General features: G+C 48.5%; 2 protein-coding genes and 1 long non-coding RNA gene across 4 annotated transcripts; all 3 read left to right on the plus strand.

Annotated features, from left to right (window-relative positions):
• Positions 1 to 89: 89 nt before the first annotated feature.
• LOC134007670 (protein downstream neighbor of son homolog) lies at positions 90 to 12,614 on the plus strand. Its single transcript, XM_062447284.1, has 11 exons — positions 90 to 686; positions 876 to 959; positions 1,239 to 1,439; positions 1,543 to 1,721; positions 2,054 to 2,232; positions 3,030 to 3,132; positions 3,289 to 3,420; positions 3,539 to 3,737; positions 3,947 to 4,147; positions 5,399 to 5,561; positions 12,265 to 12,614. Exons 1-10 carry the CDS (start codon positions 261 to 263, stop codon positions 5,534 to 5,536), a joined length of 1,842 nt encoding a protein of 613 aa, XP_062303268.1. The 5' UTR covers positions 90 to 260; the 3' UTR covers positions 5,537 to 5,561; positions 12,265 to 12,614.
• Positions 7,847 to 16,954, plus strand: LOC134007671 (uncharacterized). Of its 2 annotated transcripts, none has more exons than XM_062447285.1 (7): positions 7,847 to 7,941; positions 8,278 to 8,354; positions 14,165 to 14,503; positions 14,756 to 15,106; positions 15,341 to 15,406; positions 15,681 to 15,797; positions 15,907 to 16,954. In XM_062447285.1, the coding sequence occupies exons 2-7, from the start codon at positions 8,303 to 8,305 to the stop codon at positions 16,008 to 16,010; spliced, it is 1,029 nt and encodes a 342-aa protein (XP_062303269.1). In that variant the 5' UTR covers positions 7,847 to 7,941; positions 8,278 to 8,302; the 3' UTR covers positions 16,011 to 16,954. The 2 variants fall into 2 exon arrangements, with proteins under 2 accessions (XP_062303269.1, XP_062303270.1); XM_062447286.1 differs by lacking the exons at positions 7,847 to 7,941; positions 8,278 to 8,354 and adding exons at positions 12,951 to 13,406; positions 13,727 to 13,803.
• Positions 10,340 to 11,319, plus strand: LOC134007471 (uncharacterized). The gene is made up of 2 exons (XR_009928049.1): positions 10,340 to 10,455; positions 10,565 to 11,319. It is a non-coding gene; the product is annotated as an uncharacterized LOC134007471 (long non-coding RNA).
• Positions 16,955 to 16,971: the final 17 nt, after the last annotated feature.

A 16,971-nucleotide genomic window follows, 5' to 3' on the forward strand; every position in this document is an offset into this window, starting at 1 on the left:
CCCGAGGAGCAGTGTTGAAGACCACCTGCCCTGCATGTGATTATGTCTATCAACAGATGGCGCCATATTGCCAGACTTGCTCCTCCCTGGCTGCACTTTAGACGCAGTGACGTACCAGGCACGTCACGCGCGAAATTTGTAATGTGAGGGAAAAAGAAACACAGAACAGGGTACTAGCAAGTTAACCAATACAGAATATTTAGTCATCGGATTTACCTTCCCTGCTTGTTATATATTTTTGGGACTAAACTACCACGAACATGTCTAAAGCTGGTTATTCCCCCAGCTTCAAACGACCAGCTGAAATCCTTCGAATGCGGAGGAAGAGAGCCCGCAGCGAGGGTGTCAACACTGGAGGCCGAGGTTCAGTCTCCAGCCCCGGTCAGGGAGCCTCCGGAGTGCGGCCGTTCTCACCCGGTCCCCTGTTCAGTGGTCAGGCAGGCTCTGGGGCTGGAGTGAAGCGGAGAAATCCCTTTGCCAGTATCGAGAACACGTACAACAGTCCAAAGAAGAGACTGGTCATTTACAACGACGAGGATGCAGCAGGCTCCTTGGGCAAGCCTCTAGGCTCGGCAGTGGAGGGGGAAACTTCAACAAAGGCCGAGGCTACTGCATTTGGAGGCAGTCTGCCTTTTAGCGAACGACTGATCCTGGCAGAGAAACGAGAACCAGACGTGTCAGTTAAGGTATGACTCCATACACCTCACGCAGAGCGAGCAGGCTTTGTTTTTCGTCTCTATCTCGTCATTGTTTCAAGTTCTCTCATAGTACGTTTTTGCAGCCAGCGAAGACGAACTTGCCACTGTAAGAAATGTGTCGACGTGTTCCAGTGAGACATAATCACGCTAACGTCTGTCTTGTCCCGTCTCCTTCAGAAGCAACCTTCACTTTCAGAAGATGACTCTCTGTTTGAGGAAGATGAGGACATGTTCCTAGAGGAGAGAACGCCCATATTAAAAGTGTGTAGCTCTTTCACCATTATGTTTGTTTCTGTCCGTCACATACGTGTCCATTTCCCAACGAATATCCAATGTCAGCCTTCCTTCTTTACCTCCTTCATTACTTATTATTTAATGTGATAAATTAATAATGAGGAACCTGTAGGTTGGGTACATTTGTTTTTAGAATTGGATCATGTGTGGGATTAGGTGTACAGTTTGGTGGCCATGCGAAATACAACTGTGGATATACCGTAAGGAAATACAACTCAAATGTAAACAAAAGCATATGGTTCCCAGAGTCCCCAGGCTGGTGTGGGAAGCTCAATAGCGCCCCCCGTGTGTGTGGAGTACCCCGCCGACTGGAGCCTGAAAACGCGCCTCCTCTTCACCTCCCCTCTCTCCTTCTCCTGGGCGGAGCAGCCCAAGGCGCAAGAGGAGGCGCAGGGCCTCAGCCAGCACTGCAGGGCAGAGTACAGCGCCCTGCCTCAGAGCATACAGGTAACCCCTAACCCCCACGCCTTCCCAGGAACCACGTACGTCATCACAGTCAGTCCGTACGCCAGAGTGCAGCCCCTCAACTTGCTCTGCTGTTTCGCCCCAGGACCCGCGGTCGTGTGCGGAGCTACGCAGTGGCTTCCAGCAGTGTCTGCAGTACTGGCAGCACCCCTCCCTGCCCTGGATGTCCCTGTTCCCCCGCATAGGAGCCGAGAGGAGCTTCATGGGGAAGAACAGCCCCTGGGCCCAGGACCCGGCCCTGCAGCAGTGTCTGATGAGCGAATGGTGAGAGGAGATGGACGTCTTGAGAGGATGTACTTGAGGTGGTTAAGTCACAGTGGGGGGGATTTTCCAGATTGTACGTTTGCACCGCCATGTCGTTATCAGCCTTTCTATTTGTGAGGTCGTCTGACGAGGTAGGGAACGTTCTGGATGGGAGCTTGATGACCCATTTCACCGTGTAACCAGCGGCGTTTCTCTTCTCCCGCTCTCTTCTCTGTATGTCGTGTCTTTAACCCACCCTCCACTACACACACACACACACACTCCATCACTTCCTGACTCCTCTCCGTCTCCTGTCCCTCTCCCTCCCTCCCCCCCACCTCCCTCCCTCCCAGGTCGGTGAGTCTGTCCTCTCTCTACAGCCTGCTGAAGGCCAGACTGTGTCCCTACTTCTACCTGTGCTCCTACCAGTTCACCGCTCTGTTCAGGGCCGCCGGCCTGGGCGGCTCCAGCAGCATCTCCGCCCTCCTCTCCCCCACCACCAGGGGCCTGCGAGAGGCCATGAAGGCAGAGGGTGAGCCCCCCACTTGCACTGACACGTCCATGGTTATCAGTGATTATGGTTATCAGTGATTATGGTTATCAGTGATTATGGTTATCAGTGATTATGGTTATCGCTCGGCCCGAGGACATTGTTGTCTTGCGGGGGTGAGACGGCTCCGCTTCCTCCTCCTTGACTGGAGAAACCTCGGCTCTCGTAGGAGAGGCACACACAGTCATCTCTGTCAGAGATATGTCAGAGACGCAGATATGTTGGCAGTGTGCGTGGAGGTGATGTGACCAGGTGTGCACCTGGCAGTGTGCGTGGAGGTGATGTGACCAGGTGTGAACCTGGCAGTGTGCGTGGAGGTGATGTGACCAGGTGTGCACCTGGCAGTGTGCGTGGAGGTGATGTGACCAGGTGTGCACCTGGCAGTGTGCGTGGAGGTGATGTGACCAGGTGTGCACCTGGCAGTGTGCGTGGAGGTGATGTGACCAGGTGTGAACCTGGCAGTGTGCGTGGAGGTGATGTGACCAGGTGTGCACCTGGCAGTGTGCGTGGAGGTGATGTGACCAGGTGTGCACCTGGCAGTGTGCGTGGAGGTGATGTGACCAGGTGTGCACCTGGCAGTGTGCGTGGAGGTGATGTGACCAGGTGTGCACCTGGCAGTGTGCGTGGAGGTGATGTGACCAGGTGTGCACCTGGCAGTGTGCGTGGAGGTGATGTGACCAGGTGTGCACCTGGCAGTGTGCGTGGAGGTGATGTGACCAGGTGTGCACCTGGCAGTGTGCGTGGAGGTGATGTGACCAGGTGTGCACCCATGTGGGCAGGTATTGAGTTCACCATGCCTCTGCTGGAGGAGAGGAGGAGGAGGAGCAAGGAGCCGGCTGGGTCCAGCCAGGACACCCCCAGAGAACAGGAGGAGCACACAGAGTGAGTGTTCCACACACACACACACACACACACAGATGATTCAAATTGACATTACACCTGTGTCGGTGCTCATTTATAAGAAGAGATGTGTTCTGATTTTGGACCCCCACCCTCTGTGTGAACACACACACACTCTTACACATGACTGTGCTGTAGGCTGTCAGAGGATAGTGGTAAGGAGGGGCTGGACGATGATGATGATGATGAAGATGATGGTGGATTCTCCTGGCTAACAGAGATGGGGGTGCAGGATCAAATCAAGAAACCTGACAACATCTCCATCAAACTGTATCCTACTGTACGTGTGTGTGTGTGTGTGTACCTATGTCAGAGAGTGTGTATCATACCATGTGTGAGTGTTAGGTTGGCTTCTCCTTGACCCAAACCCCCCCCCCCCCCTGCCCAGTCGTAAAGAGCGTGATGCTGTGTGTCTGGACCACAGGCCAGAGTCTGTGGTGTGTGTGGAGGGAACACACACCTTCACCCTCATCAACTTCCTCATCAACTGTAAGAGTGTGGTAGCAGGGGCTGGATCCCAGGCCGGCCTACCCCCCACACTGCTGGCCCCCACGCCCTTCAAAAGAGCCACGCTCAGATCCCTGAAGGTGAGGACACATGCTGTCAGTGTGTGTACGTGTGCAGGTCCGTGTGTGTGTCATGGAATGCATTCATTTCTCAGACACTTTTATCCAAAGCAACGTACAGAGGTGGGATTTGAACCTGCAACCTTTTGATATGGAGCCAAAAGCTCTCTAACCACCGAGCTGTTCCTTTCTTTCTAACTCGCATCATCCCGTCCTCTCCTGTGTCCCAGGCACGCAGCGTGAACGTGAAGACCCAGGTGCGTTCTGGGTACCAGGATGTCTGCAGTCTGGAGGTCACGGGTCCCATCATGCCTCACTGCCTCCACGCCGTCACGCGCCTCCTCCGGCCGGCTCAGAGGGGGGGCTTCTCCACAGCCCTCTACACACACGAGCCCACCGCCGTGTTCAACACACACACCGCCACGGAGCCCGTGAGATATACCCCACACACACACACACAAACACTTAGTACACATGCTGGCCAGGAAGCCGGTGAGATCAACACACAAACACACGTTCACATCCTGTACCCATTCTGCAGATGGTCTCAAATCACACAGAACTGTGACGTTCTGGTCACAGGCGTCATGGCGTTGTCTCTCTATCTCTGTATCTATGTATATATCTATCTATGTATATAAACACTGACTTGGTGTGGTGCTGTGCTGACAAACAGATAGCAGTTCGATGGCGCGGGTGGGTGGTATTGATACTGAGGAGAGAGTTGTCTACCAGTGCAACTGTGCGCACCGGGGCAGAATGAGCTACATTCTCCGTATTAACACAAGGCAGCCCCTTGGTCATCGCAGATAGCAGAGTGAGTAATGGAAGTGTTCCATTAACGAGTCCATTCCGTTGGTGGGGAGGGAGGGCAGGCCGGTGCGCCGCAGGCGACTGAACACATTCCAGGGCGTCCGACCTCTGCTCGTCAATCTTGGATTAGAGAGGGAAGTTGACTTGCGTGGGGGTGTCCCTTCCCACCTCTCTCCCCTCCACATCCACACCACGGGGTCAGAGACAGTCGGGGTCATCAGATCTCCATCTGCTCAGTGTTGAACTAGACCCTTCAGGGTAGATAGTGCTCAAAGGTTGGCCAGTACCCACCGGTACCATGCTAACGCAACCTCTATGCCCTGCGGTTAAGAGCATCTGTGAAATAACCAAGAGCCGCTAACAATATGAACACTAACACGTGTATGTGGCCTAACGGTTGATCGCCGGGGCGTGTTATACAAAAGAAAACTGGTGCCACGTTTGTAGCATAGCGACTTCCTACGAGCTTAACCTGGAAGAAAGAAAGAAAACACAAGTTTGGGTCTTTAGCAGTGGATCGTTTATGTGCTGCCAGAATGCCATTGTTAACGCTAATACTCACGAGCCGGATGTTTCCATCCTCCCCAGTTCACTTGGTAAAGACGCCAATGCCAGGCTAGACACGCACGCCAACATGCAAAGGGAACACCGCCACTAATTGTTTTCCCCTCTCCAAGCACTGAGCCATTCCATAGTGTCAGGTTAGTGCATTGGATGTATATAAATACATGTGCAATCAATGTACATAAGTGGAAAATACAGGAACGAATCGTATCGGCTCGCCACTGACATAAGCTCAGTCTCACAAGAAACACTCCAGAAGAAATACACACGCACACAATAGCCCCCCTCTCCCCCTGCCCCCCCAGGTGCAGCAGCCAGTGGAGCTGGGAGGCTGTGGGCTCCACCCCGGCACCGTGCAGCAGCTGCTGGAACCCTCCGTCCTGGGGAAGAGCGCCCTTCGACAGCTCCACATGAACAGCTACTCCTACTCCTGGAAGGCTTGAGGCACTCGGGCGTGCGTGCGTGCGTGTGTGTGTGTGTGTGCGTGCGTGCGTGTGTGGTGTGAATAGAAACTGCCCCCGCTTAATTGCTCAAAAAATGAATAAAGTTTCATTTACACTGCCTGTATAAAGAGCTGCGGTCTACAGCAAACTGACGGAACTCTTTCAGTTCCCAAATAACATTCCTCTGTTTGCTGATAATGAGGTGATATGGGCTACCTATTCCTTTTATCCTGTACCCTAGAAGTTGATTTCTTGAACCTGTTGTGAGCAAGATTTTGTTTTATTTAACTTTTGATGAATTGTATCTGAACTAGCCTAGGGCCTGTTGTAGAAGAATTTCTGTGATATGTAAACGTGATATTTTATGGTAGGCTATTAAATGAAAGTTTGTCACATGAACATGTGTATCCCATGTTGTCTCCTAATAGATATTTATTTTTTTCGAGTCTCAAGGGTGATATTTAGAGCCTAAAATAAAAGGTGTGCACTGGACTAGGACTACTTTTGGAATCATCATGTCTGACTACAGTAGGGGAGACTGGGTATGGTTGTAACACGGGGAGAGTTGTAACACTACCAATTCCACAAATCAGGGATAAGATAGGAGTCATTTGACAGTTTCAGTTTCCTCAGGCTTCCTTTACAATCCTACATGAAGGTTTTCCAGTCTGTGTTGCTATCTCTCCTGAAGCTACAGCAGAAAATGTAATTCTGAGGTAAGAAAGTAAAAAAGTATATCAGGTCAAACTGTAGTTTCTCTAGTAAAGAATGGTGTATCAACCTCCTGCTAATTTCAAAGCATCATGCTAATACAGCTAGTTAAACAATGGGTGACAGTGGCGGCGATGGTTGTAACACGTGTTTTGAAAGTGTTACAGCCATCCCCTTACATACAGCTAAGAACATTTATGTGATTTTAATAATTCTACAGAATGCCTAGAACTTGGGTGAGTCAATGCCAGTCTTTTAGAAAGAGCAGCAGTCGAAAAGGGAAAAACATAACCCATATGAATGTGCATGTACGGACATGTTACATTTAGCAGATGCTCTTATCCAGAGCCACTTACAGTAAGTACAGGGACATTCCCCCGAGGCAAGCAGGGTGAAGTGCCTTGCCCAAAGACACAACGTCATTTTGCACGGCGGGAAATCGAACAAGCAACCTTCTGATTACTAGCGCAATTCCCTAACCGCTCAGCCACCTGGCTCCCTAGGGTGGCATGCACACACAAACGCACACGTGTGCATGCACAAACACACACAATATGCACATACACTCCCCATATTCACACATATTTTATTGTTGCAGCCATTCATTTAAAATAAAACTGTTGTTGTGGCATATCACTTGGTTTTTGTGTATTTAGTCTACCTGTTACAACTTACCCCAGTATGTGTTACATCCTACCCCAGTAGTGGGGTTGGTTGTAACAAAGGACCACCTTGTATTTGTCATCATCTCACAAGTCTGTGATATAGACAGTTGGAGAAATTTAAATTGTTGCCATTTGTAGTAGACAAATATGGGTACTTTGCCTAAAAGTTTCAGACGTGAAGCTAAAAAAAAAACGGTCATTTTAGGTCTGAAGAAAAAAGTGTTACACCCATACCCAGTCTCTCCTATATTGCGCTGAGTCTTCAGTGTTCTTGATATTACGAGTTGGGGCGGTACCGTGGCAGAGGTTGTACTGTCATGGCCCGCAGAGGAGGAGAAGCTGATCTGATCTGCATAGCTATATGTAAGGAAGTAACTGCGCTTTACAGCAAGGAGACATAGATGTTCAAGTACTAGAACAGAAAGAAACGTGCACGAAGACGCAGAGCAGGAACGGCCCTTGTGGCAAACGCAAGTTTTTCCATCAATCACGGCGGCAACCAGTATATTTACTAAATCGAGCATTTATAGTTTATTTAATTGCTTCCAAATCGGTGTTGCCTATCTAGGATATTTTACTTCTAGGTTTTAAAATGCACGGAGGTCATTGCCAACTAGTAGGCGATGGCATGCGTGGATACGTGAGATGCGCGCGTCCCTCTGCCTCTCCCGGTTGCTCCACTAACTTAGCACCAATCGAGCTCTATAGAGTGGCTTAGTAATTGAATACAGTCAGTAAGAGAGAGGCGACAAAGAATGTGCTATTACATTTAAAAAAAAAGATGTTGGCATCCCTCAGCACCACCTTCCGAAACTCCAGAGAGAAGTTACCCTTCACAAGCCCCTCTGAAGGGAGGAGCGCTCGCCCCTCGTACCCTTTGCCTGCCGTCAGCCCCTCCCCCTGGTTGGAGAGCACGTCCTCCCCCATCGTGGACCCCCCCCCCCCCCCCCCCTACCAGTTCTGTGTGTTTAAGCCGTTTCGACACGCTTCTGTTGATTCGTGTATCTGGCTGTGATAACCCGTTATTTGGTAAGGGTACCTTTAATAACTTCGTACAGTTTGCACGCTCACGTACGGCGACCTGTTCTTTTGCCCTGACGTTGGGATTTAGGTTTTGGGCTCGTTCAATATCAGCGAAACTTGGAACCTATGTCCACAGCTCAATTTCTGGGACTGGCGGACTAAATGATTGCGCTCATTATGAGTGGGATGCACTTTCTCAGGAATTTCTTTGATATTTTGCACTCAAAAAATCTGATATTAATGAAAACAATGTTAATTTCATTTAGTTTAATTCGTCCAACTTAATTTATATGACATTCTGTTCTGAGTTGATAGTCTACTACGATTTATTTTCCCCGTAAGGTGAAGACGTTAGACGGCTTGCAAAATGGTACTATTTGGCTTCCTGTCGATTTTAGCATCTCTCAGAGTTTGTGGTGGTAAGTCCCTAACTGCAGATTCCTTTTTTCTTTCTTTCAAAGCATACATTCTTAGTAGCAATGTAGTTTGCCAGTAGAAGTGTTGCCAAAGGGTATTCTATTATTAAAGTGACTTTTGGGACAGTATTTGTGTGTATTCAAATTCATGTTGATGTAAGATTCCAACTACTATACCCTAATTTTGTTGGTCCTTTATTTTGGAAACTCCTCCATTCCTTCATTTTTTCCCTCTCTTTTCCCTTCCTCTGCTCCTGCCGCCCTCCCCTTCCTCCACACCTCCTCTCACCCTCCCTCCACACCCTCACGATCCTTCCCCCTCTTTCTATCCTCCCAACTCCTCGCTCTCTCTCCACCCCCCAGCCTCTCCACCTGTTCCTCTGTCTCACAAACCTGACAGCCGTGTTTGGAGACACTGTCGTCCTCCCCTGTGATGGTGCCTACTACGTCGACCAGCTGAGCGAGCAGGAGTTGGAGAGGGCCCTGAAGTGGTCCACGATGGGGGAGTACGTGCTCTCCCACCAGGGGGAGAGGACCCTGGAGTGGTCCACGATGGGGGAGGACGTGCTCTCCAACCAGGGGGAGGGGCTGACGGCAGGCAAAGGGTACGAGGGGCGAGCGCTCCTCCCTTCAGAGGGGCTTGTGAAGGGTAACTTCTCTCTGGAGTTTCGGAAGGTGGTGCTGAGGGATGCCAACATCTACGAGTGCATCTGGCAAGGCAGAAAGACCATCTCCACTGTCTGGCTACATGTCGATGGTGAGACGTGTTTGTTTGTTGTTTGACAAGATTGACAGGTGGCCTTGCAGGCTGGCTCCAGCAGGGGGCGGGCTAAGACGTTGCACACCAAAAAAACACATCGAGCTGATAATGTCTTAGTCACGTCAAATTGTCCAATTGCATGAGATTTGCTTTGACACAGCACAGACTTCTGAAACCTTCTTTAGATACCCATTTGATCCAAGTCCGGCATTCATCTCCTTCCATTCCTCTTTGTCTTTTTCAGTCCCCTCGACGCCAACAGCTTTAGACGTGCCGGCGGGTCACTCTGTGCATCTTCCATGTTACGGCCTTGTCCCCAAGGACCCCACACAGATGACAGTGGAGTGGCAAAAAGACGGTCAAACTATCCTGACCTTCTACTGTGCCGGTGGCCACTACTGGCCAGCCAAGCCTTACTACAGTCCTAACAAACTGTATTTCAACCGCATGGGGAATTTTACCCTTACCATTTACTCTGTGGGGCACCAGGACCAGGGAGAATACCGTTGCTTCTACAGGCCCCAGACCTCTGCAGAACTCCAGTCAGGAACACCTGAGGCCATCCATCTGACTGTCAATTACACTCTTTCTTATGGTAAAGCCATCCGACATATTTAGAGGTTGCTGTGACGATGGATATACACCTAGCTATTTCTATTGATGCACATGCTACATAATACTCTACTGAAACCTAGCGATGCTATCATTAGCAGTTGAGTTTTTTAGGGGCCGGCTATGTGGATGGTGGAAAATCGGAATAAGGTGATACACCTGCGACTTGTAGGAACTTCCTGTAACAAACGTGTCTTTCTCACTCTACCCCTCAAAGACAACAACTGGGAGACCACTCCTACCGTCACAATGTTGTCTGACGACCTCCAAGAAGGCTCCACAGGTTTTTGCTTTGGCAGGAAGGTGCATACAATAAACATATAGGGACCTAAAATTTAAATATGTGGACTATCTATACTAAGGGTACGTAAACTAGCAGTACTAGTTCCGTAGAGTACACAACCAGACAATGGAACTGGGCGTCTAGCTGGAAAGCAACACCAATTCACTTTGTTTGTTTACTAGCTACAGTGTGCATGTCAATCGATTGATTCCTAGCAGGTAACAGCTGCATCCCATCACAGCAACAGTCATAGCCGCGGGAACATATTTTATCAGGGGGGTGCTGGGGGGGGATTTTCAAGTCATATCATTTTTAATTCTCGTGCTGTCAACGGGGTGCTGCAGCAACCTCAGGACCCCCAGTTCCTGCGGCCATGGCAACAGTGACATCATCGCACTTGGCGAGGGGGCAGGACGAGGCGATGACATCGTCACCTGAGCCAGACATCGGTGAGTGTGCAGGGTATGGCAGTCTTGCATTTGTTGGTGCTATGGATAATCTACGGGTAATAGACGTAGAACTACAGCCAGCTTGTTTTCCTGATCTCTCTCCCTGCAGGTTGGCTTGAGACACTCCCATGGGTTCGTATCGGGATCATAGCGGGAGTTCTGTCGCTAACTGCTCTGGTTCTTGGGATTCTACTGGCAACACACAAGATCTGATGCCCCCACCGCCCAGAGAGAAAGAGAGACAGGAGCTACACGCATCTCTCCTGGATAGAGGCGTACAAGGACAGCGAGATGATGCTGGTTCCCTTACTCCCATGGGGTGACCTCTCATCACTCTTATGTCATGTTTGGATCGAGGTGGGGGTACGGCTGGTGTGTCAGGGATTTCCTGTGTAGGAAGGGTGGATGCATTTTTGATGAAACCAGGCATGAGAGTGAAGTCACAGTGTAGAATGTGTCTTCGATCCAATGCCAGCTGACAAGGCTGACTATAAAAGGGAGATTGTTTTGTTTGTTTAGCCAATTCTATTCCTGCGGCCAATAAAAGGTGATGGTAACACTTTATGTGAAGGTTACATTGACTACCATGTAACTACATATCAACGACATGTTCCCGCTGTAATTCACTTTGGATAAAACCACTAACTCTTAATACCATTTCATTAGTGTTTATGTGACGTTTTTGTTTTTACTGTACGTGCTGCTACGTCATTTCATGATCGTTTATGTAACCATAATGCTGTAGTTTGTAGCTTATTTGTGTTATATGTTGGCCCAATTCTATTGGACCATGTATTTACCCTATTGATTATACCATCTTATCTAATAATAAAACCACTGGCTTCCTCCAGTGCTCTATAGTCATGTCTGAAGGTCTGCAGTGTTTGGTAATTGATTGATAGTCTGATCCATGGCTATTGGGATACTTTTTGCAAAGTTGGAATGTGGGATTAGAAGAGACCTCTAATGAACTTTATTATGCAGCATTTATAGTAGCTTCTATTATTATCAGGGGCATCTTCTCCTAGCATGTCTGTATGTTTACAGAGCAGGGTTTGGTTGCACACACACACACACACACACACAGGGACATCTAAGTCCCTTAACTATTAGAAGGGACGTTACGTGTGTTTGTGTGTGTGTGTTTGTGTGTGTGTGTGTCTGCCTTGACCTGTTCTGTTGGGGTATGTATGACATGAGATCCGTCATACATCCAACACGCTGTGTCAGCTTAGTGTTCATGATACGGAGGTTCCGTCTCTCTCACACGCACGTGTCCTCCTTTCATAAACAATGCTTTGGTGTGGCGCTGCGCTGCCAAACAGATAGCAGTTCGATGGCGCGGGTGGGTGGTATTGATACTGAGGAGAGAGTTGTCTACCAGTTCAACTGTGCGCACCGGGGCAGAATGAGCTACATTCTCCGTATTAACACAAGGCAGCCCCTTGGTCATCGCAGATAGCAGAGTGAGTAATGGGAGTGTTCCATTAACGAGTCCATTCCGTTGGTGGGGAGGGAGGGCAGGCCGGTGCACCGCAGGCGACTGAACACATTCCAGGGCGTCCGACCTCTGCTCGTCAATCTTGGATTAGAGAGGGAAGTTGACTTGCGTGGGGGTGTCCCTTCCCACCTCTCTCCCCTCCACATCCACACCACGGGGTCAGAGACAGTCGGGGTCATCAGATCTCCATCTGCTCAGTGTTGAACTAGACCCTTCAGGGTAGATAGTGCTCAAAGGTTGGCCAGTACCCACCGGTACCATGCTAACGCAACCTCTATGCCCTGCGGTTGAGAGTATCTGTGTGTGAGTGTGCGCGTGTGAATAGAAACTGTCCCTGCTTAATTGCTCAAAAAATGAATAAAGTTTCATTTACACAGCCTGTATAAAGAGCTGCGGTCTACAGCAAACTGACGGAACTCTTTCAGTTCCCAAATAACATTCCTCTGTTTGCTGATAATGAGGTGATATGGGCTACCTATTCCTTTTATCCTGTACCCTAGAAGTTGATTTCTTGAACCTGTTGTGAGCAATATTTTGTTTTATTTAACTTTTGATGAATTGTATCTGAACTAGCCTAGGGCCTGTTGTAGAAGAATTTCTGTGATATGTAAACGTGATATTTTATGGTAGGCTATTAAATGAAAGTTTGTCACATGAACATGTGTATCCCTTGTTGTTTCCTAATAGATATTTATTTTTTTACGAGTTTCAAAGGCAATATTTAGGGCTTAAAATAAAAGGTGTGCACTGGAATAGGACTACTTTTGGAATCATCATGTCTGACTACAGTATATTTCGCTGAGTCTTCAGTGTTCTTGAGATTACGAGTTGGGGCGGTACCTTGGCAGAGGTTGTACTCGCGCCGGGGTTTGCCCCCGTCTAAAGTTTCATGGCCCGCAGAGGAGGAAAAGCTGATCTGATCTGCATAGCTATATGTTAATGAAGTAGCTGCGCTTTACAGCAAGGAGACATAGATGTTTAAGTACTAGAACAGAAGGAAACGTGCACGAAGACGCAGAGCAAGAACGGCCCGTGTGGCAAACGCAAGTTTTTCCATCAATCACGGCGGCAACCAGTATATTTACTCAATCGAGCATTTATAGTTTATTTAATTGCTTCCAAATCGGTGTTGCCTATCTAAGCTATTTTACTTCTAGGTTTTAAAATGCGCGGAGGTCATTGCCAACTAGTAGGCTATGGCATGCATGGATACATGAGATGCGCGCGTGCGTCTGCCTCTCCCGGTTGCTCCACTAACTTAGCACCAATCGAGCTCTATAGAGTGGCTTAATAGTAATTGAATACAGTCAGTAACGAGAGAGGCGACAAAGAATGTGCTATTACATTTAAAAAAAGAAACGCCCCACCGCCTCCCCCGTACCAGTGCTGTGTGTTTAACCCGACACGCTTCTGTTGATTCGTGTATCTGGCTGTGATAATCCGTTATTTGGTAAGGGCACCTTTAATAACTTCGTACCGTTTGCACGCTCACGTACGGCGACCTGTTCTTTTGCCATGACTTTGGGCTCGTTCAATATCAGCGAAACTTGGAACCTATGTCCACAGCTCAAATCATGGGACTGGCGGACTAAATGATTGCGCTCATTATGAGTGGAATGTAATTTCTCAGGAATTTCTCTGATATTTTGCATACAAAAAAATCTGATATTAATGAAAACAGTGTTACTTTTATTTGGTTTAATTCGTCCAAATTAATTTATATGATATTCTGTTCTGAGTTGATAGCCTACGATTTATTTTCCCCGTAAGGTGAAGACGTTAGACGGCTTGCAAAATGGTACTATTTGGCTTCCTGTCGATTTTAGCGTCTCTCAGAGTTTGTGGTGGTAAGTCCCTAACTGCAGATTCGTTTTTTCTTTCTTTGAAAAGCATAAATTCTTAGTAGCAATGTACTTTGCCAGTAAAAGTGTTGCCGAAGGGTATTCTATTATTACAGTGACTTTTGGGACAGTATTTGTGTGTATTCAAATTAATGTTGATATAAGATTCCAACTAGTATACCCTAATTTTGTTGGTCCTTCATTTTGGAAACTCCTCCATTCCTTCATTTTTTCCCTCTCTTTTCCCTTCCTCTGCTCCTGCCGCCCTCCCCTTCCTCCACACCTCCTCTCACCCTCCCTCCACACCCTCACGATCCTTCCCCCTCTTTCTATCCTCCCAACTCCTCGCTCTCTCTCCACCCCCCAGCCTCTCCACCTATCCCTCTGTTCACAAAGTTGACAGTGGTGTTTGGAGACACCGTCATCCTCCCCTGTGATGGTGCCTACTACATGGACCAGGTGAGCCAGGGGGAGGTGCAGAGGGCCCTGGAGTGGTCCACGATGGGGGAGGACGTGCTCTCCAACCAGGGGGAGGGGCTGACGGCAGGCAAAGGGTACAAGGGGCGAGTGTTCCTCCCTCCAGAGGGGCTTGTGAAGGGTAACTTCTCTCTGGAGTTTCGGAAGGTGGTGCTGAGGGATGCCAACATCTACGAGTGCATCTGGCAAGGCAGAAAGACCATCTCCACTGTCTGGCTACATGTCGATGGTGAGACGTGTTTGTTTGTTGTTTGACAAGATTGTCAGGTGGCCTTGCAGGCTGGCTCCAGCAGGGGGCGGGCTAAGACGTTGCACACCAAAAAAACACATCGAGCTGATAATGTCTGAGTCACGTCAAATTGTCCAATTGCATGAGATTTGCTTTGACACAGCACAGACTTCTGAAACCTTCTTTAGATACCCATTTGATCTAAGCCAAGTCCGGAATTCATCTCGTTCCATTCCTCTTTGTCTTTTTCAGTCCCCTCGACGCCAACAGCTTTAGACGTGCCGGCGGGTCACTCTGTGCATCTTCCATGTTACGGCCTTGTCCCCAAGGACCCCACACAGATGACAGTGGAGTGGCAAAAAGACGGTCAAACTATCCTGACCTTCTACTGTGCCGGTGGCCACTACTGGCTAGCCAAGCCTTACTACAGTCCTAACAAACTGTATTTCAACCGCATGGGGAATTTTACCCTTACCATTTACTCTGTGGGGCACCAGGACCAGGGAGAATACCGTTGCTTCTACAGGCCCCAGACCTCTGCAGAACTCCAGTCAGGAACACCTGAGGCCATCCATCTGACTGTCAATTACACTCTTTCTTATGGTAAAGCCATCCGACATATTTAGAGGTTGCTGTGACGATGGATATACACCTAGCTATTTCTATTGATGCACATGCTACATAATACTCTACTGAAACCTAGCGATGCTATCATTAGCAGTTGAGTTTTTTAGGGGCCGGCTATGTGGATGGTGGAAAATCGGAATAAGGTGATACACCTGCGACTTGTAGGAACTTCCTGTAACAAACGTGTCTTTCTCACTCTACCCCACACAGACGACAACTGGGAGACCACTCCTACCGTCACAATGTTGTCTGACGACCTCCAAGAAGGCTCCACAGGTCAGGGCGCCACTGTGGGTTCCGTAGAGTACACGACCAGACAATGGAACTGGGCGTCTAGCTGGAAAGCAACACCAATTCACTTTGTTTGTTTACTAGCTACAGTGTGCATGTCAGTCGATTGGTTCCTAGTGGGTAACAGTTGCATCCCATCACAGCAAGTCATAGCCGCGGGAACATATTTTATCAGAGGGGGGGGGCTTAATGTTGCGGGGCGGTGCCGCGGTGGTGGATTTTCAAGTCATATCATTTTAAATTCTTGTGCTGTCAACAGGGGGTGCTGCAGCAACCTCAGCACCCCCAGTTCCCGTGGCCATGGCAACGGTGACATCATCGCACTTGGCGAGGGGGCAGGACGAGGCGATGACATCGTCACCTGAGCCAGACATCGGTGAGTGTGCAGGGTATGGCAGTCTTGCATTTGTTGGTGCTATGGATAATCTACGGGTAATAGACGTAGAACTACAGCCAGCTTGTTTTCCTGATCTCTCTCCCTGCAGGTTGGCTTGAGACACTCCCATGGGTCCGTATCGGGATCATAGCGGGAGTTCTGTCGCTAACTGCTCTGGTTCTTGGGATTCTACTGGCAACACACAAGATCTGATGCCCCCACCGCCCAGAGAGAAAGAGAGACAGGAGCTACACGCATCTCTCCTGGATAGAGGCGTACAAGGACAGCGAGATGATGCTGGTTCCCTTACTCCCATGGGGTGACCTCTCATCACTCTTATGTCATGTTTGGATCGAGGTGGGGGTACGGCTGGTGTGTCAGGGATTTCCTGTGTAGGAAGGGTGGATGCATTTTTGATGAAACCAGGCATGAGAGTGAAGTCACAGTGTAGAATGTGTCTTCGATCCAATGCCAGCTGACAAGGCTGACTATAAAAAGGAGATTGTTTTGTTTGTTTAGCCAATTCTATTTCTGTAGCCAATTGTATTTCTGTGGCCAATAACACTTTATGTTAATCTTACATTGACTACCATGTAACTACATATCAACAACATGTTCCCGCTGTAATTCACTTTGGATAAAACCACTAACTCTTAATACCATTTCACTAGTGTTTATGTGACGTTTTTGTTTTTACCGTACGTGCTGTTACGTCATTTCATGATCGTTTATGTAACCATAATGCTGTTTTTGTAGCTTATTTGTGTTATATGTTGGCCCAATTCTATTGGACCATGTATATGTATTTACCCTATTGATTATAGCATCTTATCTAATAATAAAACCACTGGCTTCCTCCAGTGCTCTATAGTCATGTCTGAAGGTCTGCAGTGTTTGGTAATTGATTGAGTCTGATCAATGGCTATTCGGATACTTTTTGCAAAGTTGGAATGTGGGATTGGAAGAGACCTCTGATGAACTTTAGTATGCAGCATTTCTAGTAGCTTCTATTAATATCAGGGGCATCAGATTTTAGAACTGACTGGAGGCTGGGGTCGGCACATAGGTTGAGACTTTCAGCAGCAGTTTTTGAATCATTTTGTGTGCTGTGTTCGTGTGTGTTTGTGCTGTACAAATAAAATCTGTAAAGACATAGATTTTGTGGTGTGCCATG

The sequence above is a fragment of the Osmerus eperlanus genome, chromosome 21 (genome assembly GCF_963692335.1).
Source record: "Osmerus eperlanus chromosome 21, fOsmEpe2.1, whole genome shotgun sequence".
Lineage (NCBI taxonomy): Eukaryota > Metazoa > Chordata > Actinopteri > Osmeriformes > Osmeridae > Osmerus > Osmerus eperlanus.